Source organism: Podarcis liolepis (genome assembly GCF_965112155.1).
Source record: "Podarcis liolepis genome assembly, chromosome: 17".
NCBI lineage: Eukaryota > Metazoa > Chordata > Lepidosauria > Squamata > Lacertidae > Podarcis > Podarcis liolepis.
In genome coordinates, this window is record NC_139571.1 from 36792338 (window position 1) to 36819467 (window position 27130).

The window sequence follows — 27130 nt, forward strand, 5'->3', positions numbered from 1 at the left end:
AGCAGCGCTGCCCTCACTTGCTTCGGCTTCAGAATGCCGCCGAGCATGCGCAGAGCCGCCCTCTTCCGGTTCGGCTTCGCGATCTCCACTGAGCATGCTCGACCCCTCGCTCTGCCCGCACAGTGGCTTGACTATGGCAGGCGCGCGGCGTCTCCGGCGAAGTTGCACGCGGACAGTTGGGAGCCGCTTGTTGTAAGGTGAGCTCGCGGTGCCGCCTGCACCCCAGGGGTTTAGGGGCGCCCTCTCCTCTCCCACAGCTGAGGAGTCTGGTTTTTGCGAATTATCACCTTACCAGCAGGTGAAGGGCAGAATGACGGGGCCCTTGGTTGCAAAATAGCAGTGGCGTAGCGTGGGGGGTGCAGGGGGGGGGCGGCCGCACCGGGCGCAACATCTGGGGGTTAGGGTTAGGGGGCGCAAATCCACGAGTTAGGGGGCGCAAATTACTTGCCTTGCCCCGGGTGCTGACAACCCACGCTACGCCACTGCAAAATAGCCCTCCATCTCCCCCCATTTTCTTTTCTTTTCTTAAACAGAACAATCTTTGGATGTGCTTAAAACTAGCTAGCTCTCCATCATGGTACAGTGACAGTTCTACTAATGGGTGTTTCAAGACTGGTGTTTACTGTAGGATCTGTACTCCTCGTGCATGCAAGTCTTCTGCCACCGATCTGTTTGTTACAACCATACAGTGTCTGATTTAAAAGGTAAAGGGACCCCTGACCACTAGGTCCAGTCATGGCTGACTCTGGGGTTGCGGCGCTCATCTCGCTTTATTGGCCGAGGGAGCCGGCGTACAGCTTCCGGGTCATGTGGCCAGCATGACTAAGCTGCTTCTGGCAAACCAGAGCAGCGCACGGAAATGCCGTTTACCTTCCCTCAGGAGTGGTACCTATTTATCTACTTGCACTTGATGTGCTTTCGAACTGTTAATTTGGCAGGAGCAGGGACCGAGCAACGGGAGCTCACCCCGTCACGAGGATTCGAACCGCCGACCTTCTGATTGGCAAGTCCTAGGCTCTGTGGTTTAACCCACAGAGCCACCCGCGTCTCTGTGTTGGATTTACGTATAAGCAATAAGGGCCCGACTTTCTTGGGGGCCCCAAAAAAAATTTAAGGGGGGAAAACTGGATGTACATTTCCAAAATATAAGATAAAAAACAAATAAAATAAAACCTACATACAGCAACAGTGTTTTGTGTTGTGTAGGCTCCTATAACGTAAGTAATGGGCCCCGCCTGATAGCCTGCTCCCTAAAATATCACTATTAATATACTACTTCTTAACTGTATTTCACTATTAATATGCTACTTCTTAATTGTATTTCAGTTCAACAATTACTTTGATAAAATACATACCGGTATTTTGTTATGTGCAAATGGCTTTAGATGCCTATTAGGTCCATAAATGACCATATAGCACATATTCAACACAAAAAACAGCGACAATTTGTTGTTCACAAAGGATAGCTGGCCATATAAAGGGCCCCATTACCTTCAGCAGCTCAGGGCCTCATCAAACCTAAATCTGGCCCTGGTTACAACCATATAAAGCCCCCTGTCTGGAAGCACTTCCAATTTTAGTTTCCTGACACTGTTTCAAATATTTGTGTTCAAGAATTAACGTTTTTCAGTGCATGCTTCTCTCTTCTTTTTTATTTAGGTGCAGCCTGTTACTTTAAGTTGGTCTTTAGGGTGAGAAGAGCAATTCCTTTTCAGTTGTATGCACTGAAGACAGCATGAGAAATCTAAAGTTGCTGAGAACTTGGGAATGCCAGGCAGTCCGGACTGTTGGAACTCCTCAAGGCTTCTGTCTCCGTGCAGACAAGGGGACGTTATTAGTCAGTACAGAGTACGGAATTGTGGAGGTGGATCTTACCACACAAGAGGTGAGATAGCACATGTCAGTTTTGGTTTTTGCATTCTAAGAGCTGCCTGCCTAGCAACAGCCCATTGCCGACTACTTTTGCCGCTTCTCCTTGGCTTTTCATAGGGTGAAGCCTAATGATGTGAATATTTGGGCATAAAATACTTTCAGTCAAAGGAAGGAATTGAGACTGTGTATACTTTCAACAATGTATTTTATTCACTGCTCCATACAGAGATAATTTCTGGAATTAAAAAAAATGTTTGGATAGATTCTTGAGTTAATTTTGCAAGACAGAAAGCATGTGGATAATTTTTATTAAATACTTTATTCAAATTTTGTGTGTGTGTGTGTGTATTTGCAGAAGAGTGTAGATCAACACCAAAACGTTGAAGGTGGCAGTCTTTCCATTTCCTGCTCCCAGGAAATCCTTCCCATGTTGGTGAAGAATCATTTCTGTGCCTCTGCTACAGAACCTCTGCATATTGCAAAGGATTCTGGGATATATTCTAGAACATACTTCCAGGTCTTGCTGGTTGCTTCTGACCAGGCTCCTTAGGTTTTGCTATGTTCATGATCATTCACTAAATTTCCTATGCTATTACAGTGGTGCCTCGCAAGACGAAAATAATCTGTTCCGCGAGTCTCTTCGTCTAGCGGTTTTTTCGTCTTGCGAAGCAACCCTATTAGCGGCTTAGCGGATTAGCACTATTAGCGGTTTAGCGGATTAGCGGCTATTAAAGGCTTAGTGGCTTAGCAGCTAAAAGGCTATTAGCGGCTTAGAAAAAGGGGGGGGGAGCAAAAAAAAATTGGAACACTCGCAAGACGTTTTCGTCTTGCGAAGCAAGCCCATAGGGAAATTCGTCTTGCGAAGCAGCTCAAAAACGGAAAACCCTTTTGTCTAGCGGGTTTTCCATCTTGCGAGGCATTCGTCTTGCGGGGCACCACTGTAAAGATCTTCTCAGTAAGGAACCCCTGACAGATTTCCAAAGGACTTCAAGATTCCTAAGAAAACAAGTTTGCAAACCACTGCTTTCTGTGATGATGATGATGATGATGATGATGATGGTGATGTGTAGTGTGCCCATCAACTTCAAGGTGTACAGGATAATATACATTTCATCAAGTACAACAGAATTTAAATTCATCACAGCAATTAATATAAAAATAATTAACCCATGAAAACCAGCATCTCAAAACAATCAGTAAAGAGGCACTCTACAATTTCCCAGTGTGTTGGATGCTAAGCCATTGCATAGAATCCTAGTAAAAGGGTAATCAAAATATATCCACATATTTTTGTAGATTATGTGTATGCCAACAAACATGCATTTTTGCTAGGATGATTCCAGCAGTTTGCAGCAGCACCAGCAAATAACTGCAGTTTAATGCACATGTTGGTTGTTGTCTTCCGCCAAGAGGCAACTCGCATGATCAAATCAACGTGTTTGCATTATAGCGGGTCCTTGTCTCTGTTTTAAAGGTCACAAATGAAGTTTCTTTGCTAGCTGAGGGTTTTCTGCCAGAAGATGGAAGCGGGTTCATTGTGGGCATTGAGGATTTGCCTGATCAGGAATTTGTCTGTGTGGCTACTGCGACTGGAGATGTCATACTGTGCAATCTGAACACCCTTCAGGTATGACAGATAGTTGTTTATTTCCTTGACATCTGATGGGAGGGCATTCCACAGGGAGGGCGCCACTACCGAGAAGGCCCTCTGCTTGGTTCCCTGTAACTTCTCTTCTTGCAGTGAGGGAATCGGCAGAAGGCCCTCGGAGCTGGACCTTAGTGTCTAGGCTGAACGATGGGGGTGGGGACGCTCCTTCAGGTATACTGGGCCGAGGCTGTTTAGGGCTTTAAAGGTCAGCACCAACACTTTGAATTGTGCTCGGAAACGTACTGGTAGCCAATGTTGATCTTTCAGGACCGGTGTTATTTGGTTGTTATATGGTCTCGGTGGCCACTCCCAGTCACCAGTCTAGCTGCCACATCTAGAGTACTTCCACCTCCTTCCCAAAGCTGGGAAAGCACTAACTAGGCTTTGGGAAAGTTAAAAGGAGATGCTAGGATCCTATCAGAGCCCTCACATCACCTTCCCATAGCACAGCGCCTTGTTTACTGACTTTGGGAAGGCAGCACAAGGGTTGTGGAAGCGTCAAATGTTGCTGAAGGCCACAAAAAAGCCCTCAAGGGACATATGTGGCCCTCGGGCCACCTATTGGACTGCTGTGCCCTATGGGAAGCCTCTAAACAGGACCTGTATGCAGTGGTTAAGAGCAGTAGACTTGTAATCTGGTGGACTGTGTTCGCTTCCCCTCTCCTCCACATGCAGCTGCTGGGTGACCTTGGGCTAGTCACATTTCTCTGAAGTCTCTCAGCCCCACTCACCTCACAGAGTGTTTGTTGTGGGGGAGAGGAGATTGTTAGCCGCTTTGAGACTCCTTAGGGTAGTGATAAAGCAGGATATCAAATCCAAATTCTTCTTCTTCTTCTTGTGGTTCCCTGCAGCTGACATTCAGAGGCATACTTCCTCTGTAATTGGAGGGAGTACATCACAACCTCGGCCAGTACCCTTTAATGGCTTTATCCTCCACTTGACACTGTCAAATCCCTTGTGAGGTTGTGTCAGGCTGCTGTTAAAAGGCACAGGAGCAGCAGCATGAGTTAACAGTCTTCAATCTTTTTGCAGTTGGAGTGTGTCGGGAGTGTGGACAGCGGTCTAACTGTGATGAGCTGGAGTCCTGACCAAGAGCTCGTTCTCCTTGCCACAGGTGTGGAGCAACGTTCCAAAGCCAATCCTTTCAGCCTCGTTCCTTACCTTTTGGTCCATTGAAGATGATATAATAATAATAATAATAATAATAATAATAATAATAATAATTTATTATTTATACCCTGCCCATCTGGCTGGGCTTCCCCAGCCACTCTGGGCGGCTTCCAAAAGAATATATACGCTGACCCATTGCAAAACTGTAATAGGCTTTGGGAACTGTGTGATTTCTGGGTTAGTGTTAGTGTTACAGGTTCACCAGTGCTGGCTGTGAATCCGATTCTCTTCTTCACGAAACCAACTTCCAGGCTTGGCTTCAGGCCTTGGTTTGACAAGAAAGCCTGCTTAGTTAGCATTTAACAGTTGCCAGCATCAGTGCACCTGTAACACTAAATCAGTATGATTTAGGGCAGGGGGAATTACTTCTGATGAGAGCAAGAGGGATGGGGAGCACATACCTGTTTCTGAACCAATTGGCAGACCAAGGTTTTCTTTGAACCAGCATCAGATCTGCACAAAGTCTCTGTGTCTGTGAGATCCAGAAGCTCCTACTGAAAGTAGTCACTTTTTACGTTTAATGGCAATACAGAAGTAATAACTGTTAAGTTAATATTCTGCTACTGTTTTGTCAGCTGTTCTTCGAGTTTAAATGTCTTTGTCATGTGCTAACTGAATACAGTGGTACCTCGGGTTACATACGCTTCAGGTTACATACGCTTCAGGTTAGAGACTCAGAAATACTACCTCAGGTTAAGAACTTTGCTTCAGGATGAGAACAGAAATCGTGATCCGGTGGTGCGGCGGCAGCAGGAGGCCCCATTAGCTAAAGTGGTGCTTCAGGTTAAGAACAATTTCAGGTTAAGAACAGACCTCCGGAATGAATAAAGTATGTAACCAGAGGTACCACTGTATTATTTTTTAGAAGACTTTAAAATATTGGGAATCACATGTTTGTTTGCTTATCTAGTTCACTTACAAATCGCTTCATACGAGGCATCCCAAAACGATTCGAAGTTTAATCACATATATAAAACAGTTACAGTGGTGCCTCGCAAGACAAAATTAATCCGTTCCGCGAGTCTCTTCGTCTAGCGGTTTTTTCGTCTTGCGAAGCAACCCTATTAGCGGCTTAGCGGATTAGAGCTATTAGCGGCTTAGCGGCTAAAAGGCTATTAGCGGCTTAGCGGCTTAGAAAAAGGGGGGGAAGCGAAAAAAATCTCAAGACTCGCAAGACATTTTCGTCTTGGGAAATGTCGTCCTGCGAAGCACATCGAAAAACGGAAAACCCTTTCGTCTAGCGGGTTTTTCATCTTGCGAGGCATTCGTCTTGCGGGGCACCACTGTATGTATATAAAAACAGTTAAAACTGCATATATTGAAACATTTAAAAACAAAACTAAAAAACACATACATAAAATCAAGTCAGATCCAATACAGTTATCAACTGGGTTTAAGCTTTTAGAAGGCTTGTTGAAAGACATCATTGTAGCCTAAATCTCTTGTTTTATTTATACAAGTTATGTTGCATTTAATGTGGTAGAATGTCTAGGTAGGCTGCATGAAATGTACCAAATCCAAAAAATGAAGAATCACTGGGGCAGAAGCAGTAACGGACAATGTCATGTAAGAGTACATCCGTATTTGGTAAATATCAAGTAAGAACTGGAGAAGCCTATGTAATGCTAATGATATAAGTAAAACAGTGGTCTAGGAAAAGAGAATGTAGTGCTGTCCCAAAAGCCACAGAAGAAGGGTTGGAATTCTGTGGTGTGATAAGTAAGCTATATTAGTTCATCTTGGCAGAATCTTGATTTTAAAGTCCATTGCTGTTCACTCTGTGACACAGGTCAGCAGACTCTCATCCTGATGACGAGGGACTTTGAACCTATTACAGAAAGTCAAATCCACCAAGATGACTTTGGAGAAGGTGAGTTGGTGCTGCAGATACAGGATGCTCAAAAATTGCACGGCGGCAGTTTTAAAAATTGAACGAAATGCATAGGCAGAACCAAATGAAAACTGAAATTACCGCCGCAGACAACTGGATCCAGCTGCTCATTTTGACTGTTACGAGGTTGGAAGGGACTTGAGAAGACACCTAGTTCAAGCTCCTGTTCAGTGCAGACTCTACAATGCAGGATGCAGGGAACTTCAGGCCTGGGGGCCACATGTGGCCCTCCAGATAACTATTTAGCCTTCAGTAGCCCTGTTCCAGGGACACGGGGGGCGCTGTGGGTTAAACCACAGAGCCTAGGACTTGCTGATCAGAAGGTTGGCGGTTCGAATCCCTACGACGGGGTGAACTCCCGTTGCTCGGTCCCTGCTTCTGCCAGCCTAGCAGTTCAAAACCACGCCAGTTCAAGTAGATAAATAGGTACTGCTCCAGCGGGAAGGTAAACGGTGTTTCCATGTGCTGCTCTGGTTCTCCAGAAGTGGCTTAGTCATGCTGGCCACATGACCCGGAAGCTGTACACCGGCTCCCCCGGGCAAGAAAGTGAGATGAGCGCCGCAACCCCAGAGTCGGTCATGACTGGACCTAATGGTCAGGGGTCCCTTTACCTTTACCTAGCCCTGCTCCATGTCCTTTTTGTGTGTTTATCTTTGCCTGGCTGGAATGTGTCCCTGAAATGTGACAAACGCTTTTAGCTTATCTGTGGATGGAGAGGTATAGCCCCCTGTAAGAATAATAGAAAGAGATACCATGTTTATGTCTGAATCAAGACTTCATAAACTCTTAAGGTCTACTGCTGGTCTCCAGCAATGAAGTTGATATCAGATGGTTGGCATGGTGACTTGTAAAGCTTGCAAACGATTCTGAGAACGAGAATGAAGTCTTGTGAAGCTTGATGGGGTGGGCAATACATTTTTTGTCAGATTGTTGAAAGTGTCACATCACAAATGCTGCTAATTTGTTAACTTCTAGGAAAGTTTATTACTGTTGGTTGGGGTAAAAAGGAAACCCAGTTTCATGGATCAGAAGGCAAGAAGGCAGCTCGCAGCAAGCCAATGGTACTGTATTCATTATAAATATTGGTTATGTGTGTACACAGATAAGTATAAAAAGTATACAGTGGCAAAATGATGGATGTAAGAAAGGCACACACCCCTATTTGAATGAATTGTTCTTCTTGGAATACCTGCATTAAATAGGATCACAGAGCTAGTGTGGTGTAGTGGTTAGAGTGTTGGATTGAGGCGATCCAGTTTGAAATGTCCACTCGTTCGTGAAGGTCCCTAAGCCTATTCACACACTGAATTGAAATATAAGGCCCAGTTTGCACATCCCATAGTTATTTGTTTACTCTGAACGTGAGGGTCGCTCTCACATTGCCATGCTCCTAGCATAGGATGGAACGACAAATCACAGTTGCTAAATTAGTGATATGTTCATAGTGGGGATTTTGTTTTGTTTTGTTCCAATAAGCCATGATTTCTTAGCAAAGAATGGTTTCATATTGTATATTGTGGTTTGTTTGGGGTTGAAGCAAACAACAGTTTGTAAAGCCAGAGTTTGTGGTTTGTTTCTGTTATTCACTATTGTTTACTGTGTCATGTGACTGCAGCCAATCAGAGCAGGCTTTCGGTTTTTCAGTCTCATCCGTGGGAAAATTAAGCTAGCAAACAAGGTGGGGGTGGGGTGGGGGTGGGGGGACTAGGAGTAAATGGCACATAGCCACCTGCCTCTTGTGTCTTGGTTAACAGGAAGTGCATCATCATTTATTTCCCCAGGAAGTGCTGCCTGCTCTGCCATGGGATGACCGTAGACCTCGAATCACCTGGAGAGGAGATGGACAGTACTTTGCAGTGAGTGCTGTTTGCCCAGAGACAGGTTGGTATAAGTTCAAAACAATAAAATGCTTTTTGCTTAAAAAAACACATAACACCTGCTTGAATAAGGGATAAAAAAATCGTATTTTAAAAAGTAAGACTACTCTATCATCATCACCGTTATTAACATACATTCTTAAGGTATTTCTCATAGCTCTGTTCACACCCTTAATGTCTCCTTAATAGACAGAACTCCAAGAAGACATAGGCAGATATACTATCTCAGTTCCATATGGTTCCTGTAGAAGAATCGGGCTAACATAAACAGGCCAGAGCCTGTTACACAGTTAAGGAAACACAAAAGCTATTCCCACCCCAGGCACTGAGATCATAGAATCATAGAGTTGGAAGAGACCACAAGGGCCATCGAGTCCAACCCCCTGCCAAGCAGGAAACACCATCAGAGCACTCCTGACATATGGTTGTCAAGCCTCTGCTTAAAGACCTCCAAAGGAGGAGACTCCACCACACTCCTTGGCAGCAAAGTCCACTGTCGAACAGCTCTTACTGTCAGGGAGTTCTTCCTAATGTTTAGGTGGAATCTTCTTTCTTGTAGTTTGGATCCATTGCTCCGTGTCCGCTTCTCTGGAGCAGCAGAAAACAACCTTTCTCCCTCCTCTATGTGACATCCTTTTCTATATTTGAACATGGCTATCATATCACCCCTTAACCTCCTCTTCTCCAGGCTAAACATGCCCAGCTCCCTTAGCCGTTCCTCATAAGGCATCGTTTCCAGGCCTTTGACCATTTTGGTTGCCCTCCTCTGGACACGTTCCAGTTTGTCAGTGTCCTTCTTGAACTGTGGTGCCCAGAACTGGACACAGTACTCCAGGTGAGGTCTGACCAGAGCAGAATACAGTGGCACTATTACTTCCCTTGATCTAGATGCTATACTCCTATTGATGAGGCCCAGAATTGCATTGGCTTTTTAGCTGCCGCGTCACACTGTTGGTTCATGTCAAATTTGTGGTCAACCAAGACTCCTAGATCCTTTTCACATGTACTGCTCTTCTATATGGTTCCTGTAGAAGTATCGGGCTAACATAAACAGGCCAGAGCCTGATACACAGTTAAGGAAACACAGAAGCTATTCCCACCCCAGGCACTGAGATAATCCTTGAGTGCATCATTTTTATTTTTTCTCATGGCTGCAGCGTTGCAGTTGGGATACTGGGTAGATAAATGCCCATAAATACAGACTACATAGGTGCAGGGGACATACATGTATATTGCATGCAAACACACCTATGGTGTCCCTGCGCATGGGTTCACACATAATGTGTACGGTCATAATGATAGGCGTTGCGCCAGTTTCCTTAAAAAGAGGAAAGTCTCCATCAGACAGACTGTGAGCAATGAATGCACAGCTGCTCAAGATACTAATATTAACCTGTGTTTTCTGATAAGGCTGCCTGGAAGACTTGATGGGTGAAACATAGTCTGCAGATCCTGAAGCTTGGAAAACAATTCTAATGAGTCTACTGTGCGCATGTTTCTCTCCCCCCCCCCCGAAAACGCAGGAGCTCGGAAAGTCAGGGTGTGGAGCAGAGAGCTTGTTCTGCAGACTACCAGTGAGCCCGTCCCAGGATTAGAACAAGCACTGGCGTGGAAGTGAGTAGGGAAGAGTTGTGTTTTGTGGTGCGCAATGAGTTTGCGTTGTGTTCACATATGCCCATTGAAACTTCAGCAGCCAATGGATTTTAAAGGTGGTGACTTCACTGTTGAAACCCACTTAGGCCCCACATGCACTATACATTTAAAGCAGTATCATACCACTTTAACAGTCGTGGCTCCCCCCAAAGGATCCTGGGAAATGTAGTATGTGAAGTTGAATTTAGCAGCGGTGCCATTAATTAAAGCAGGCCTCCTCAAACTCGGCCCTCCAGATGTTTTTCAGACTACAGTTCCCATCATCCCTGACCACTGGTCCTGCTAGCTAAGGATCATGGGAGTTGTAGGCCAAAAACTGCTGGAGGGCCGAGTCTGAGGAAGCCTGAATTAAAGGCTGGAAGAGATGGAGGGAAATGGGGAAAGAAGTGAGAATTTCAGTGGTGGGTGGACCGGTTTTGTCTGCAGGGCATTGAGGAGCAATGAAGGGGTAGCCCTTGCATATAAATTTCTCAGAGGCCAAGGCTTTATATCTAGTGCTCAGGATTCACTGTTGTTGAGTTCCCAGGTCTATGAGAAGTGGTAGCCCTTTTCTCTGACTCTAGCAATGTCTGTTTGTATGTATATATTTGTAGTACTGGCTTTCACCCTCCCCCCTGGAAAAGTTCCTGCAGATGCTTGTAGATGGGGGCCATTCTGGAGGGGAAAGCTTGGTTCTCAGTGGCGACCATTTTGTTCTGAGGGGTTGTACTCTAGAACACACAGGAGGAATCTCCACCTTCAGAAGCTCTCTGTAATATATATAGGGTCTCCCTTCTCCACTTTCCACCTTTCCTTATGACAGACGTTTCACTACTTCATCTTTTTTTAAAAAAACAAAAATGCATGTTTGAGGAATTGTCCGAAATGTTGCCCTAACTTACACTTTCGTTTTATTTGTCGAGGCCCTCTGGAAGCTTAATTGCATCCACACAAGATAAAGCCAACAAACATGACGTTGTGTTCTTTGAAAAAAATGGACTTCTTCATGGTGAATTCACACTTCCCTTCCAGAAAGGCCAAGTCAAGGTAAGATGACCCTCTTTCTGAAGGGTTTGTAAACTGAATACAGTGGTACCTCGGATTTCGAACGCCTCCATAGTCGGACATTTCGGAATTCGAATGCCGAAAACCCGGAAGTAAATGCCTCGGTTTTCGAACGCGCCCCAGAAGTCAAACAGAAAACACAGCTTCTGTTTTGAGTTTTCTGTATTGAGGCTTCTACTTTCAGTTTTCGGTTTTTGAATGTTTCAGAATTCGAACGGACTTCTGGAATGGGTGACGTTCAAAAACTGAGGTACCACTGTAGTAGTCAGCTAACTGAATCTGAAGAATTCTTGCCCTTCCCTTGTTTGGAGGGTTTTAGAATTCTTTAGAAATCATCGTTTTTAAATTGTGAAGGAGATGTTACTCGACTGAAGGAAAATAAATTCTGTTGGAAATGGCTCTGGCTTCATACGACACCCCAATCCATGTTGCTTTAGGTAAATGAGCTACTCTGGAATTTGGACTCCATGATATTGGCAGTATGGTTGGAAGAACTGAAAACGGAAGATACAACTCAACCAAAGACATATGGTAAGTGTGGGAATGTTCAGGGAGGCAGGAGAGGATATATTGTTTAACAATATCCTTTCCAACTTGCATTAACAAGTTCTATAATTTAGCAGAGTGACATTCCCATTTTAAAACTTACACAGCGGATAGGTTTACCAGGCTTGTTTAAGCCTCTAAAATAAGTTTCCTGGTAATTCCCCTTTTATTCCCTCCTAAAAAGAAATAGACACAGCACAAGTCTTGTGTAAAAAGTATAAAATAGTTTACTCACACATTCTGTTCACAAATGGATCCCAGAAGGCAGACTTAAGTTACAAAATATATACACTTGGAATCTATCCCATAAGGAGATAGTTCCTTTGTCCTCTCTTGGAAGCCAAGAGAGCATCTCAGGCTGATGTTTCTTCGGCGAAAGCAAAATGGAGACGAGAGAGATGTGGTGGCCAGTCCTGTGCTTTTGTTACCTGCACAGGTAAGGTCACGCCCACCTCTGGTCACATGTAGAGGAAGTTTGTCCCAGCCCAGGAGGAAACAGGAAGTTTATCTACTGGCTGAACAAACATCCCTCTCTAGGAATGTTGTATTTTGTCTGCTCTGTGTTTCACACCCCACAGTAAAAACATAGCGTCATCATCTGACTCTTGGTGTACCAGAACTTCTCAGACTGGCTCACAGTCAGGTGTGGCCTCCATCAAGTACCCTGGTGCATGGATGTCTGCTCGCATTTGTATGCTTCCAGTCGTGTGGAGGATTAAACTGCAGAAACGTGCATGCACCAACATGTGTTATGGCTCCCATTGAGGAGATACGTTTTAAACTCTCAGGACACACACAGAGAAAGAGAGAGGGCACTAGAGAGACGTTTCATGCAACCCAAATCATATAGAGTAGAGGTCAGTAAATGGAGGCACCTAGGCCAATCCTGCCCCCCCTCCCTCATGGGTGCTGGCCTCCCGCTTGCCAACCTCCAGGCGAAAGAGATGCGGAGAAAGTGCAAAAGACAGAACTACCTAAATTATATAGAATTTTATTTATGTATGCTACTACAGCAGCAAGGGGACGCGGGTGGCCCTGTGGGTTAAACCACAGAGCCTAGGACTTGCCGATCAGAAGGTCGGCGGTTCGAATCCCCATGATGGGGTGAGCTCCCGTTGCTCAGTTCCAGCTCCTGCCAACCTAGCAGTTCGAAAGCACGTCCAAGTGCAAGTAGATAAATAGGTACCGCTCTGGCAGGAAGGTAAACGGCGTTTCCGTGCGCTGCTCTGGTTCTCCAGAAGCGGCTTAGTCATGCTGGCCACATGACCCGGAAGCTGTACACCGGCTCCCTCGGCCAATAAAACGAGATGAGCACCGCAACCCCAGAGTCGGTCACGACTGGACCTAATGGTCAGGGGTCCCTTTACCTTTACCTTTTACAGCAGAAAGAATGTTACTTGCCCAGAAGTGGAAAGAAGCAGAAATCTCAGTGAAGGAAGATGCATACAAAATGCATAAAAAAACTTATGGAATATGCAGAAATGGTGAAACTTACCGGAAGAATAAGAAATCAAGATAACAAACGTTTTATAAAAGAATGGAAATGGTTTATTGAATGTTTACAGATAAACTGCAAACAGATGAAAACATTAGCAGGATTATTGTACTAACTGCAGTTTTATAAGAGTATATATTTACAGTAGATAATTAAATGAGCAAGTTAAATGAATGTGGATATGCAGAAGATATTGAAAAATAAATTTAAGTAACCGCAGAAAGGGGGGAAAGGAAGTCAAAATTTAAAATGTTAAATTGCTTGTAAAACTAATGAAATGTGTAAATTTGAAAAGTATAAATAAATTTTAAAAAGAGATGCGGAGAAAAAGGCATCTGTGGCAAAAGAACATGGTGACTACCACCACTTGGGAAACGTTCATTTTCAAACTAAGCTGAATGCTACAGAACTGGGCAGAGAAGGGATTCTAATACCTCAAAGGCCAGAGAGATTCAGAGTTTGGGGGGGAATGTCTGTTCTGCTGCAAGTTGGGGGGTGTCTAATGTGCAGTCCCGCGTTCTGTGTGTTCTGTGTGCAGTTCAGCTTTGGACAACGGGAAACTACCACTGGTACCTGAAGCAAAGCCTGCATTTTGATAGCTCAGAAGGCAGCCAGTCCATTGTGTCCCTGGCATGGGACCAAGAGATGCCGTACAGACTCCACATCCTCTGCCAGCAGTGGCTTTACCTCTGCTATGACTGGCAGTGGAGTACGGACCGCAGCAGTGGCGAAGGGGCAAGCGACTTGGCTAGCGTGGCAGTCATTGATGGAGGTACATTTCTACTGAGCGAGGTTGTTGTGGGTTTTCTTAAAGTGGACCGCGCCGGTTGAGAAGTCCGCGCAAAAAGAATTAGGCCGCACTTTTGCAAACTCTAAATCTGAATTTATTCCCTTATCTCCCCCACTCCACCCAGCATTTCACAAGATGGAGAAGTTGCTCTGTCAGGTTTACAGTAGGCCCTGTGCAGGGCTCCTCCCCATAGCTAGTAGAAGCAGAACAAATGGTGCAAAATAGGCAAATACATAGAAATTCGCTTAATTTTGCATAATACAAACAGGTCATGAAATTTAGTTTTTTCTCGATGCAGAACAATTATTTTAACTGCCAAGTATACACAGCCCTGATTAAGGGCTCGTTAACATGAGGGAAAGGCCATTTTGAAGGAAGCTAGAAATCCTCCGAAGAAACTCAGTCGAAACTGACAAAACATCTATAAAGATAGTAAAAAGACAATTCTCTCCCTCATCTCCTGTGCATGATGAGTGTACACCTTAATATTTATAAAGAACTTTCTATGTGTTCAAAGCCCTTCACATGTCATAGAGTGTTTCAGTAATCTTTACAACAATCCTGTAAGGAAGTTCAGTATTGTTATTGACCTGCCCTGTACGGTAGCTTGGTATTATGATCAGCAGATGGGGCTGAGGCTCTAAGAATATAATGCCTTATTCAAATCCACCTGGTGAGTTCAGATTAGAGGCAGGATTCGAACCTGTGACCTGCCTGTTCATACTCTTAGCTCATGTGATTGCTCTATACTTAACTTTCGGCCGCTGGGAAAAGTGATCAGACTCCACTAAGAAGCATTAGATTTTAATATGGAAAAAAATCTGTGATGATGTCTGTATGTTTAGTCTGGCCTTTTCCGCTATGCATTGATGCCCATTAAAGTGATTTCCCCCTCTCCTCTTTCTCTTTGAAGACAAGGTGCTCCTGACATCCTTCCGTCACGCTGTGGCCCCTCCACCTCTTTGTACCTATCAGCTCCAGCTCCCCTGTGCTGTCAATCAAGTTGCCTTCCTTATGGAACCTTTTAGAAGTGGGGATCTTGCTGTCCTGGATGCTAGCAACAGGATTTCCATTTATAGAGCGGGTAGGTACACCCGTGGCTTCGCCAAAAACATGGCTTCAACTCCTTGCATTATAAAAGGACGGGTGGTGGTGGTGGCTTTCTATCTGCTTTTAATTTAAAACAGAACAGAGGAAACTTCCCAGGCTGATCATAGAATCATAGAATCATAGAGTTGGAAGAGACCACAAGGGCCATCGAGTCCAACCCCCTGCCAAGCAGGAAACACCACCAGAGCACTCCTGACATATGGTTGTCAAGCCTCTGCTTAAAGACCTCCAAAGAAGGAGACTCCACCACACTCCTTGGCAGCAAATTCCACTGTCAAACAGCTCTTACTGTCAGGAAGTTCTTCCTAATGTTTAGGTGGAATCTTCTTTCTTGTAGTTTGGATCCATTGCTCCGTGTCCGCTTCTCTGGAGCAGCAGAAAACAACCTTTCTCCCTCCTCTATATGACATCCTTTTATATATTTGAACATGGCTATCATATCACCCCTTAACCTCCTCTTCTCCAGGCTAAACATGCTGAAGTAAGTCCATCGCCTATTCTCTTTGTTGCCCTTTGACAGATGGCCAGACAGACACAGATGCCACAGTTAAAACTGGTGCAGTTGGTGGAAGTAGATGCAAAGTTGCAGTCCCTCGGCTGGAAAAGTCATACAGGTACCGGGACTTAAACTTGGTGCAGAATATTTGTTACTGAAGAATGTGAAACCAATACATATAACCACAGTTGTACCTTGGTTTTCGAACAAAATGTGTTCCGGAAGTCTGTTCGACTTCCACAACGTTCAGAAACCAACGTGGGGCTTCCAAGACATAGTTCACAAACCAGAACAACTACTTCTGGGTTTGCGGTGTTTGAGTTCCAAGTTGTTTGTGAACTAAGCTGTTTGAAAACCAAGGTATGTCTGTACTGGGTACTGGCTGGGTGAGCTCTGGTGACCAGGGTAACTCTTCCCTTGACTATTTGTATTGTTTCCATAGGCATCCGTTAGAGTAAGACAGGGAGGTTGTATTCACCTCTTCCCAATGTCTCATTCCACATACAGTTATTCCGCAAGCTCTTTGCTTTTATTTTTTTGGCTAACTCACTGGTTCTTCACATTATGAGCCAGTTTGACCATAACAACCCCAGCTTCATAAATCACAAGCATTAGGAGAGCATTCTTCTCTTCCCTTTGTTCTAGTACTTCGAACCTGGCCAAACAAGCTATAGTTTCCTTTTAACGTATGGGACAGAAAAACTATAGCTTCATGACTTTCTACTACAGTGGTGCCTTGCAAGACGAAAAGAATCCGTTCTGTGATTCTCTTCGTCTAGCGGTTTTTTCGTCTTGCGAAGCAAGCCCATTGACAGATTAGCGGATTAGCGCTATTAGCGGCTTTTAGCGGCTTATCTGCTGATCGGATCAGCTGATAAGCGGCTTAGCGGCTTAGAAAAAGGGGGGGGGAACCCTCAGGAACTCGCAAGGCATTGTCGTCTTGCGAAGCAAGCCCATAGGAAATTCGTTTTGCGAAGCACCTCCAAAACGGAAAACCCTTTCGTCTAGCGGGTTTTCCGTCTTGCGAGGCATTCGTCTTGCGGGGCACCACTGTATCCAGGATCGCAAACCAGTTGAAACAACCTAGGCGTGCACTTGAATACTCTAACGTGTAAAAAAGTGGCCCTCAAACCTGATTCCCACCAGCAGATCAGCACTTGATTTCTCAACAAACAATTAGTTGCCCGCTTGGTGGCTGGTAAAGTAAACATGTAAACTGATTCAGTTTTAAAGCACGGTAAATGAAGTGAGGAGATGGAGCTGTTTGCAGGGACGCAGGTGGTGCTGTGGGTTAAACCACTGAGCCTAGGACTTGTCGATCAGAAGGTCGGCGGTTCGAATCCCTGTGACGGGGTGAGCTCCCGTTGCTCGGTCCCTGCTCCTGCCAACCTAGCAGTTCGAAAGTACAAAGTGCAAGTAGATAAATAGGTACCGCTCCAGCGGGAAGGTAAACGGCGTTTCCGTGCGCTGCTCCGGTTCTCCAGAAGCGGCTTAGTCATGCTGGCCACATGACCTGGAAGCTGTACGCCAGCTCCCATGGCCAATAAAGCGAGATGAGTGCCGCAACCCCAGAGTCGGTCACGACTGGACCTAATGGTCAGGGGTCCCTTTACCTTTTAAATGAAGTGAGGAGATGGAGCTGTTTTGATGATGTGATGGAACATATACACGTGAATCAGCCCTTAGCTCTCCAAAGCTAACTTGGGATGCACATACACAATAAAAGTGTTTGCAGAATCCGTAGATAACCCTCTTCCTCTGCTTGCATTCTGACTTGCCAGAACTGGTTACCTCGGGCTAATAGACGATTCCTCCAAATAATACTGAGATTTATATTGTCCATTCTCTATGCCATGTCACTTGGGTGTATTTTAGAAAGGGTTTGAATTGTGCAGAGGTGGGGATGGTTAACGCTACTAATTAATAAAGTACACAAACAATTTCTTCTCCATCTTCTTTTTGGAAACTGTCACAGATTTGACCTTGGCGACGGCAGAGATGGGAAAAATCCACTGTGGCTTCGCCTTGTCACCTGGTTGCAAGATGACCTGTTCCTGGCTGCTGGCCAGGGGTACCTCCCAGCTCACACCTCCATTCACCACCTGAGTCTGTCCTCGTCGGCAGAGGAGGGAAGCATTGATATCTGGTATTGAACAGGGTATTATGTGTGCTGTGTTAATTTCAGAAATTCCTTTGTGTGGTTCTGGAATGCTAAGGCAAGGCTTTCTCCTTTGTGCTCTTTTGGATCTGACTGGCTGGTTCAGCTATTGCAGAGGCTTTGGCTGTTTAAACCCCAGTAACTGTGGAAAGCCAATCCTTGTGTATTTTCTTGTTCCCCCAGTGTTCTGATGCCTAGAAAGAGCAGTATTGCAACCGTACAACCAGTTAATATGCATTGTTAGTGGGTGTTAGGAAACCCTGGGAGTAAGAGACCTTGTGAGATCGTTCGTTGTCCTTGCTGCCTTTCTTGACCATGGTATATATTTCTTGGAATATATATATACAGTGGTACCTCAGGTTACATACGCTTCAGGTTACATACTCTGCTAACCCAGAAATATTACCTCGGGTTAAGAACTTTGCTTCAGGATAAGAACAGAAATCGTGCTCCAGCGGCACGGCAGCAGCAGGAGGCCCCATTAGCTAAAGTGGTGCTTCAGGTTAAGAACAGTTTCAAGTTAAGAACGGACCTCCGGAACAAATTAAGTATCTAGAGGTACCACTGTGTGTGTGTGTGTGTGTATACACACACATACACAGTGGTACCTCTAGATACGAACGGGATCCGTTCCGGAGCCCCGTTCGCATCTAGAGGTAAACGTAACTAGCAACGGCACATCTGCGCGCATGCGCGCGACGTCAGTTTGAGCGTCTGCGCATGCGCAAGCGGCGAAACCTGGAAGTAACACGCTCCGTTACTTCTGGGTTGCCGTGGAGCGCAACTCGAACGCGCTCAACTTGAAGCGTATTTAACCCGAGGTATGACTGTGTGTATATATATATATATATCTGTCAAATAGGCTAGACAGAAAAATTGTCACTTACCCAAGGCCACCCTTTGTGGTTTGTGGCTAAACCAGGGTCCTCCTAATCCAAATCCCATCACTTATCCACTTTGCCACACCAGCTCCACAAACATGTACACTGAAGCCTTGACGCATCTGATGCATGTTAGCCATCTATGTTAAAATGGCGCTGAAGGCTAGAGACTGGGATTGTCATAAGAGTTTTGGAGACTTTGCTAGTTAAATGATAGAAATCCCCCTTGAAATCTGGTTAAATAATACAGTGGTGCCTCGCAAGACGAAAAGAATCCGTTCTGTGATTCTCTTCGTCTAGCGGTTTTTTCGTCTTGCGAAGCAAGCCCATTGACGGATTAGCGGATTAGCGCTTTTAGCGGCTTTTAGCGGCTTTTAGCGGCTTATCTGCTGATCGGATCAGCTGATAAGCGGCTTAGCGGCTTAGAAAAAGGGGGGTAAGGGAAAAAACCAGGAACTCACAAGACATTGTCGTCTTGCGAAGCAAGCCCATAGGAAATTTGTTTTGCGAAGCACCTCCAAAACGGAAAACCCTTTCGTCTAGCGAGTTTTCCATCTTGCGAGGCATTCGTCTTGCGGGGCACCACTGTATTTGGAATGTGGCCCTGTCAGAATGCCTTGCTCGCCCCTGGACCAGTGACTGTAGTTATATGTTGTTCTTGTGTTTACATGAAAACCAGTAAAAATTATTGGCGAGGGTGGGAATTATTGCTTTGTTAGGGATCACTTTGAAGGAACAGTTCAGAGTGTGTTTTGGGTTTCTGAAACCTGCATTCCCCGTCTAGTCCCTTAGTCATTTATGCAAAAATGACTGGTCTCAGGTTGAGCATAGCACAGTCAGCTTCCTCCCTTTTGTGCACCTTTCGTAGCTCACCTGTGACTGTGGATGGCGATGTCATCAGCCTGTGTTGCAACCCAAAAACCAAAGCTGTGGCTCTGCAACTTTCTGATGGAAAAATAATGAAGTACCTCTGGGGTATGTATGGTCACTGTTATTCTCTTATCCGGTTGGCTGGTCTTGGAAGTCTTGACATGGGAAGAGAAGGGCTGTAGCACATGTTTCGACTGCACGGTGGCCCTGGCTCCATCTCCAATTAAAAGGACCTGGGAAACACCCCTGCTTGAGACTTTGCAGGGCAGCTGCTTCCAACCAGAGCAGGCAGTACATGTCTAGAAGGGCCAGTGTTCTGTCTTCATATAAATTAGCTTCGTAGGCTCAAATGTCACAAAAATCCATAAGCTGACTTTTTGCCTTGTCTAGCCTCTAGCACATTTAATGTTTTCATCTCCTAGAGCAGCAGATCTCAACCTGTGGGTCCCCAGATGTTGTTGGACTACAACTCCCATCATCCCTGAGCTCTGGTCTTGCTAGCTAGGGGTGATGGGAGTTGTAGTTCAACAACATCTGGGGACCCACAGGTTGAGAAAGGCTGTCCTAGAGGGTGCCGTGAACCATGCACTGTGTGCGAATGATGCATTCAGTTGTGTGCAGGTGTCTTATTTTCTAGAATAGCCTTCCCTGACCTGGTGCCTGCCAAACCAGGGACACAGGTGGCGCTGTGGTCTAAACCTCTGAGCCTCTTAGGCTTGCTGATCAGAAGGCTGGCTGTTTGAATCCCCACAACGGAGTGAGCTCCCGTTGCTCTGCCCCAGCTCCTGCCAACCTAGCAGTCTGAAAGCACACCAGTGCAAGTAGATAAATAGGTACCACTGTGGCGGGAAGGTAAATGGTGTTTCCGTGTGCTCTGGTTTCCGTCACAATGTCCAGTTGTGCCAGAAGTGGTTTAGTCATGCTGGCCACATGGCCCGGAAAGCTGTCTGTGGCCAAAGCCAGCTCCCTCAGCCTGAAAGCGAAATGAGCGCTGCAACCCCATAGTCGCCTTTGACTGGACTTAACCATCCAGGGGTCCTTTACCTTTTCCTATAAGCAAGCTTCATAGGCTCAAATGCCACAAAAATCCATGAGCTGACTTTTTGCCTTGTCTAGCTTCTAGCGTGTTTAATGTTTTCATCTGCTAGATGGTGTGGTGAACCATGCACTGTGCACAAATGATGCATACAGTTGTGTGCAGGTGCCTATTTTCCAGAATAGCCTTCCTTAACCTGGTGCCAGCCAAATGTATTGAACCACAACTCCCATCAGCGTGGCCAATGGCCAGGGATATGATGGAAGCTGTAGTCCAGAAAACACCTAGAAGGGCACCAGGTTGGGGAAGTCTGTTCTATAACGTCACCAGACCTTTCGGAGCCCGGGTGGGAGAAAGCGTGAGAATGAGAGAATGTAAAGCTGAATGGTGTTTTACTGGGCTCAATTTTTGTAGATGACCTTTTCCCTTTGCTCTTCAGGCAGCCCCACTGTTCTTGGCTCTGGGGCATTCCCTAATCTAGTGGTGTGAGGGATGCCACCCAGGTTGCAAGGCTGGCCTGTTCAGCAGTGGCGTAGCGTGGGGGGTGCAGGGGGGCCCGGCCGCACCGGGCGCAACATCTGGGGGACGCGCGCTCGCACTCGCAGCTCTCTGCCCCTACCTGGCTCACTCTCTCTCACTGCAGTGCTGGCTGTGCGAATCTGATCCGAGCCGCTGGGTCGCCGCCCACTGTGGAGGGGGTGGGTGCCAGGCGTGCGGTGCGGAGAGAGAGCAAGGGACTATCTGGGGGAGGGACAGTGCAGCGGCCGCCCAGCGCAGCGCTGAGCGCGGGAGAGAACCACACCAGACCAGCCCAGGCAGCAGCAAGAAGAAGCTGGCAGCATGTTAGGGGTTAGGGGGTGCAAATTACTTGCCTTGCCCCGGGTGCTGACAACCCACGCTACGCCGCTGCTGTTCAGCATCATTCCAAGATGTTGAACCTCCTGCATTTGGTAAAATAAATAGTCTTGGCTTTATCACATAGACCTGCTGTGTCTTTTCCCTCCCACTTCAGGAGCTGAAAAACCAGTTGTTACTCCTTGGCTGAACAGCAGCGGTTCAGCTGTCCAGTTTCCCTCTCCATGTATGCAGACTGCACTGGCTGTGGTTGGTGGTGAAGTAAGTAAACAATAAGTGTGAAGTCTAGGACCACTGATTACTTGGTTGTGACCTTACTCAGTGGTTCTCAAGCTTTTTTCTCTGAGCCACACTTTCAGAATAAAAATTTGGTTGTGTGGCACCGACCTTTTTTATTGATAAGAAATACATTTGAAACCAAAAAGAAACTGCTTAGCAGCTGATGAGAATTACATTGGAAAACTTTGGAAAACAAAAAGAAACCATGCCTAGCAGTGTCTGTGAAAGACGATTTCCTTTCATCAAGTACTTGCTGTTTTTAATACCTTGCTCTTAGTAATGCTGCTTACATTTTTCTACTTTGATTCTTGTACTTGAGTTATTGTTGTTTTAGAATATGCAGTTTCAATTTATTTTGTAAATCACCCTTGAATTCGATAATGAAGGATGGTGTGTGTGTGTGTGTGTGTAACAAATAAAATAAATATTCCGGCAGTGGTAAGGGTGAAGTTTCAGATCCCTGCATAGTTCTTCCCATCTCTATAATGAGCGGAAGCAGAATAAATTATCCAAAATAATTTTGAATTTTATACGTATTTGTTTCATTCAGATGATTTCGACAAGTCTAGATTTTAGATGGTTTGTTTGTTGTTGTTTATTTTGTTAGCAGGCTTTGGATTCAGTCGGTGCCTGGTTTTGATTCTCTGTACAGAATTCATAGGTATCCAATCTATGGCAGGTTTGCTTTCTAACCCTGTTCTGTGCTCTGCCTTTTGTCTCCTCAGGAAACCATCTTTGGTCTGACTGACAGATGCCGCTTTTTTATTAACGACGTTGAGGTACCAACTCCTCTTCCAGCTCTCGCTCCTTTGTTGCCCCTCTGCCATAGGAAGCTCCCTTGTACTGAGTCAGTCCCTTGGTCCAGGTAGCTCAGTCCTGTCAGCACTGACCGGTATGGCACTCCTGGGTTTCAGGCGATGTCAGGCATCGAACCTGGGAGCTTCTGCCTGGAGAGCATATGCTCTGCCACTGAACTTCATCCCTTCCCCAACATAATGTCCCCCATAATGACCTACTGCAGGGATTCTTCTCTGTTTCCCACAGGTTGCTTCAAACGTCACATCCTTTGCCATCCACGATGAGTTTCTGCTGTTGACAACACATGCTCATACCTGCCAGTGCCTGTCGCTGAGGAACACATCCCTGAAAGGTGACTATCCCCAGCGTGGCGAGCAGTAAAGGGTGCCCTGGTCAGCTGATCCTTTCTTGGACTTCCTCTTCCTTGATATGCTGCTAGCCCTTCCCTTAAATATGTAACGTCCACCTATGGATGGATGTTTGCTTTCGATTCTTCAAAATGGCCACAAATGTTCCTACTTTTTATAGAAGCTCGCTTTTCCCATGCCACAGCAGCACAGAGAGGATGAGCATAACATTGTCCATACTTTATAAAGCCGTTAGCATTGTAAAGGCCCTCTCTCTCTCTCTCTCTCTCTCTCTCTCTCTCTCTCTCTCACTCTCTCACGCGCGCACACACACACACAAACACTCACTCACTCTCAATCAGCAAACTTATATCAAATGTGCGCAGTGGCAGAAATCCTTGTATTGTTGGGACAGTTTCATTGGATAAAACCTGGCATATCTGCGCTTGGGGTTTATGCCTGGTGTCCTTTTTATTAGGCACCTTTCCCTCACAAAAATTGTAAATAGTTCTTCCTTTGGGACTGAGCTTTTATACTGACTGTGGCATCTTCAGCTTTGCAGTCAGGTTTGGGCAACGCATCTGTCCCCAACAGTGAGACACTGCGCAAGGTTGAAAGAGGATCCCGGATAGTCACAATTGTGCCGCAGGATACAAAGCTCATTTTGCAGGTGAGTTCTCTCTATGCTTATGGCTCAAAGCACCTTATTTGTTGCATGGTGGTGGTCGTGGTGAGGAGAAATAACTGGGCTACACAAATGGAATAATTATGCCATGTAGCTCTTGGCTGGAGTGTCTCATTCACAAATCAGGCTGGATAGATCATTATTTGAATGATTTCCCGTAAAAAAACCTAGCTTGCTAAGGAAGATGTGAGGCTGCACCCTTCTCCCTCATGTGCCAGTATTACAGTATAGAAATGGGACGCGGGTGGCGCTGTGGTCTAAACCACTGAGCCTTGGGCTTGCCGATCAGAAGGTCGGCAGTTCGAATCCCCGCGACGGGGTGGGTGAGTTGACGTTGCTCTTTCCCAGCTCTTGCCAACCTAGCAGTTCGAAAGCATGCCAGTGCAAGTAGATAAATAGGTACCACTGCGGCGGGAAAGTAAACAGCATTTCCATGCGCTCTGGTTTCCGTCACGGTGTCCTGTTGCTCCAGAAGCGGTTTAGTCATTCTGGCCACATGACCCAGAAAGCTGTCTGTGGACAAACGCCGGCTCCCTCGGCCTGAAAGCGAGATGAGCGCCACAACCCCATAATTGTCTTTGACTGGACTTAACCATCCAGGGGTCCTTTGCTTTTACCTTTATAGAAATAAAAATATGGTGCAGACATTTTGCACTTGTATTTTAATGTCCCCATAGCTCCAGCTATTTAGACACTTGCTAAAAATATATATATTTTTCACCAAGCTTTCCTTGAATATGTCCACTTTTGCAATATCCATTTATTTGATTACTGAAGGCTGTGTCAGGTGACTGCAAAAGGGAAGGGGGGCTGTTCATGTCTCCTCCCTCTGCCATTGGCAATAAGCGATCGTGGTGTTAGCAGCAAGGGCGGTAAATTTATGTTGGGATTTTTCTGCAGATGCCGAGAGGAAACCTGGAAACCGTTCATCACCGTGCTCTTGTTTTGGCCCAAGTCCGCAAGTGGCTGGACTGGTGAGTCAAGTTGATGGGATGTTGGGAGCAATTTGGGACATGTGTCTTCCTCTTTCGAATGACTTACCTCATGGAACTTTGAAGTGTCAGGCATAGCCCTATTGGCTTTAGCCCAAACGTAGTAGAGTTTTCCTGCACAGCGAGGAAGCTAGTTGCGGCGGTAATGACTAGTCAGCTAGACTCAGAATAACTATTTACAGGATTTATTAAAAGGAAAAATAAAACCAGCAGAGTTTCTGCATACAAATCAAAGCAAAATAAATCCTTTCTTTCTTTCTCTCTCTTTCTCTTAACCATACACAGCACTTCTACTCCTTCTCCTAACACACCTCACATCACACTGTGCTAGCAATCTTAAATAACAGAGTTGAGTGCTGGTCATTAACCAATCAGAGTAAGTAGTTTCTAGGTCAAGCAGACCTGGGCTTTCTGCCAAGAGTAAATTGACACTGCCTTGAGTTAATTGTGTGAAGCCAGAATCTGTAAGTTTCCCATGAGAATCAATTAACAGAAACTGAACATTACCATCATTCTGCCTCTCCTGCCAGCCTCCAGTTCAGAGAAGCCTTTGAATGCATGAGGAAGCTGCGAATCAATCTCAACCTCATTTATGACCACAGTCCACAGGCAAGTTTGAATAAACCTGTTGTCAACGTTGCTCAGAGTCCATCTGTTTGGGGAGAGGGCTTGAACATCACAAATCCTCGCAGCGAGTTGATGGCTGTTAGCACTGTCACCCAGCTAAAGAAATATGAACTGATAAATCATCTAAAACTCATAAAGGTAAAGGAACCCCTGACCATTAGGTCCAGTTGTGGCCGACTCTGGGGTTGCGGCGCTCATCTCGCTTTATTGGCCAAGGGAGCCAATATACAGCTTCCGGGTCATGTGGCCAGCATGACTAAGCCGCTTTTGACGAACCAGAGCAGCACACGGAAATACTGTTTACCTTCCCACCGGAGTGGCACCTATTCATCTACTTGCACTTTTTGCACTTTGACGATACAATTTATCAATTTAAATTTGCACAAGTGTAAAAACAGTTGTTCTGTCACAATAGCAGACTTTCTCCATCTATAATGATAGGGGTGTTCCGTATCTCTTGACCCAAGTTAGGAGATCAGGAAATATTATTTCTGCACCATGGCACACGGAAAGTTAGATAAGGTCTCCTCCAAATTCCATTTCTGATACCTATCCATGTTGAGTGAGGATTTTCCAGGTTTATCAGTCATAAACCATCTGGACTGCTTTGTTAGATGGGCTAAGAAAGGCCATTTCAGCATGAAATTTGCTTTGAGTTTCTTCTGCCTAATTAAAATTGGTCCACAAATTTAAGAGGTTGATGTGACGTTAACAGGACTTGGTTTCGTTTCAGGTTTTCCTGGAAAATGTGGAAACTTTTATAAAACAAATTGATTCAGTGAGTTTTATCAACTTGTTCCTCACAGAGCTGAAGTGAGTATTGCCTGGTTAATGTGTAAAGACCAAGAAGTTGACAGCACCTTATACATGGGTGCTGTATTTGAAAATGCAAAATACAGTGGTGCCTCGCAAGACGAAAATAATCCGTTCTGTGATTCTCTTCGTCTAGCGGTTTTTTTCATCTTGCGAAGCAAGCCCATTGAAGGATTAGCGGATTAGCGCTATTAGCGGCTTTTAGCGGCTTTTAGCGGCTTATCTGCTGATCGGATCAGCTGATAAGCGGCTTAGCGGCTTAGAAAAAGGAGGGGAGGGGGAAAAAAACAGCAGGAGCTCGCAAGACATTTTCGTCTTGCGAAGCAAGCCCATAGGAGATTCGTTTTGCGAAGCACCTCCAAAACGGAAAACTCTTTCGTCTAGCGAGTTTTCCGTCTTGCGAGGCATTCGTCTTGCGGGGCACCACTGTAGCTTTGAGAGGGGATCTGAACAAAGGAGTGCTTAATCCTCTCCCCAGCTCTCATTTTTCCATTTCAGAACTGCCCCTCTAAAGTATTTTCTCTCCTGGAGCAGAAAAAAAATGTTTCTCTTAATTTCCCCCATCCTGAAGCTGTTCTGCTTGTTCAAAAGCAGGGCACTGTTGCACACATTGGCGCAGCCTTCGTCAACCTAGTGCTCTCCAGATGTTTTGAATGACATGGGAGTTGTGGTCCAGAACATCTGGAGGGCAACAGGTTGGCAAAGGCAGCATTAGGGTGTAGCACACAGTTAGTTCCTGAGGAAGTTCTTGTCCTACAAGTCTTTAGATTGCTCTCGTTTCCTTTTCACTTTCCTTTCAGCGGTCAGTCTCTCTAAAGGGGCTAAGGTAACAAAGGAGGAGGAATCGGATATTTTGGATGAAACTTGATGTGTTTACATATATTTTTTGAGGACTAGTTGAGAGGGAGGTCCTATTCCTTTAAACATGTACAATCAGACAGCTGACTGAGAGGGAGAACTCTGTGCAAAACAAATTCTGAATCAAGTAAAGGCAAATTTTGCAATCTGGACATCTTGCAGATTAAATTTGTTATATTTTCTTTTATTTTTGCACCATTGTTGTTATTATTTTATGCAAAATGTATTCTGATTTGCCTGTATGGAGAAGGCAGGTGAAATTCCAACCTCAGTCACTGGAACTTTTCTGGTTTCCAAGATTTCATTATGCCATTCCCACACATTTTCAAGTATATTTTT

The 27130-nt window shown here is 45.4% G+C and overlaps 1 protein-coding gene across 1 annotated transcript in view; it reads left to right on the plus strand.

Annotated features, from left to right (window-relative positions):
* The first annotated feature begins 90 nt into the window (after positions 1 to 90).
* The window catches only part of ELP1 (elongator acetyltransferase complex subunit 1), a 49608-nt gene continuing 22568 nt past the window's right edge, over positions 91 to 27130 (plus strand). The window contains exons 1-22 of the mRNA XM_083481667.1: positions 91 to 197; positions 1660 to 1885; positions 3347 to 3499; positions 4553 to 4634; positions 6480 to 6560; positions 7557 to 7642; positions 8363 to 8462; positions 9982 to 10072; positions 11014 to 11137; positions 11593 to 11686; positions 13735 to 13968; positions 14900 to 15070; positions 15617 to 15710; positions 17568 to 17738; positions 19500 to 19606; positions 21550 to 21653; positions 22397 to 22450; positions 22716 to 22821; positions 23371 to 23486; positions 24402 to 24475; positions 25024 to 25102; positions 25854 to 25933. Of these exons, the coding sequence (XP_083337793.1) occupies positions 1736 to 1885; positions 3347 to 3499; positions 4553 to 4634; positions 6480 to 6560; positions 7557 to 7642; positions 8363 to 8462; positions 9982 to 10072; positions 11014 to 11137; positions 11593 to 11686; positions 13735 to 13968; positions 14900 to 15070; positions 15617 to 15710; positions 17568 to 17738; positions 19500 to 19606; positions 21550 to 21653; positions 22397 to 22450; positions 22716 to 22821; positions 23371 to 23486; positions 24402 to 24475; positions 25024 to 25102; positions 25854 to 25933 (2351 nt within the window). The 5' untranslated portion in view covers positions 91 to 197; positions 1660 to 1735. The remainder of the gene's footprint in view (positions 198 to 1659; positions 1886 to 3346; positions 3500 to 4552; positions 4635 to 6479; positions 6561 to 7556; positions 7643 to 8362; positions 8463 to 9981; positions 10073 to 11013; positions 11138 to 11592; positions 11687 to 13734; positions 13969 to 14899; positions 15071 to 15616; positions 15711 to 17567; positions 17739 to 19499; positions 19607 to 21549; positions 21654 to 22396; positions 22451 to 22715; positions 22822 to 23370; positions 23487 to 24401; positions 24476 to 25023; positions 25103 to 25853; positions 25934 to 27130) is intronic.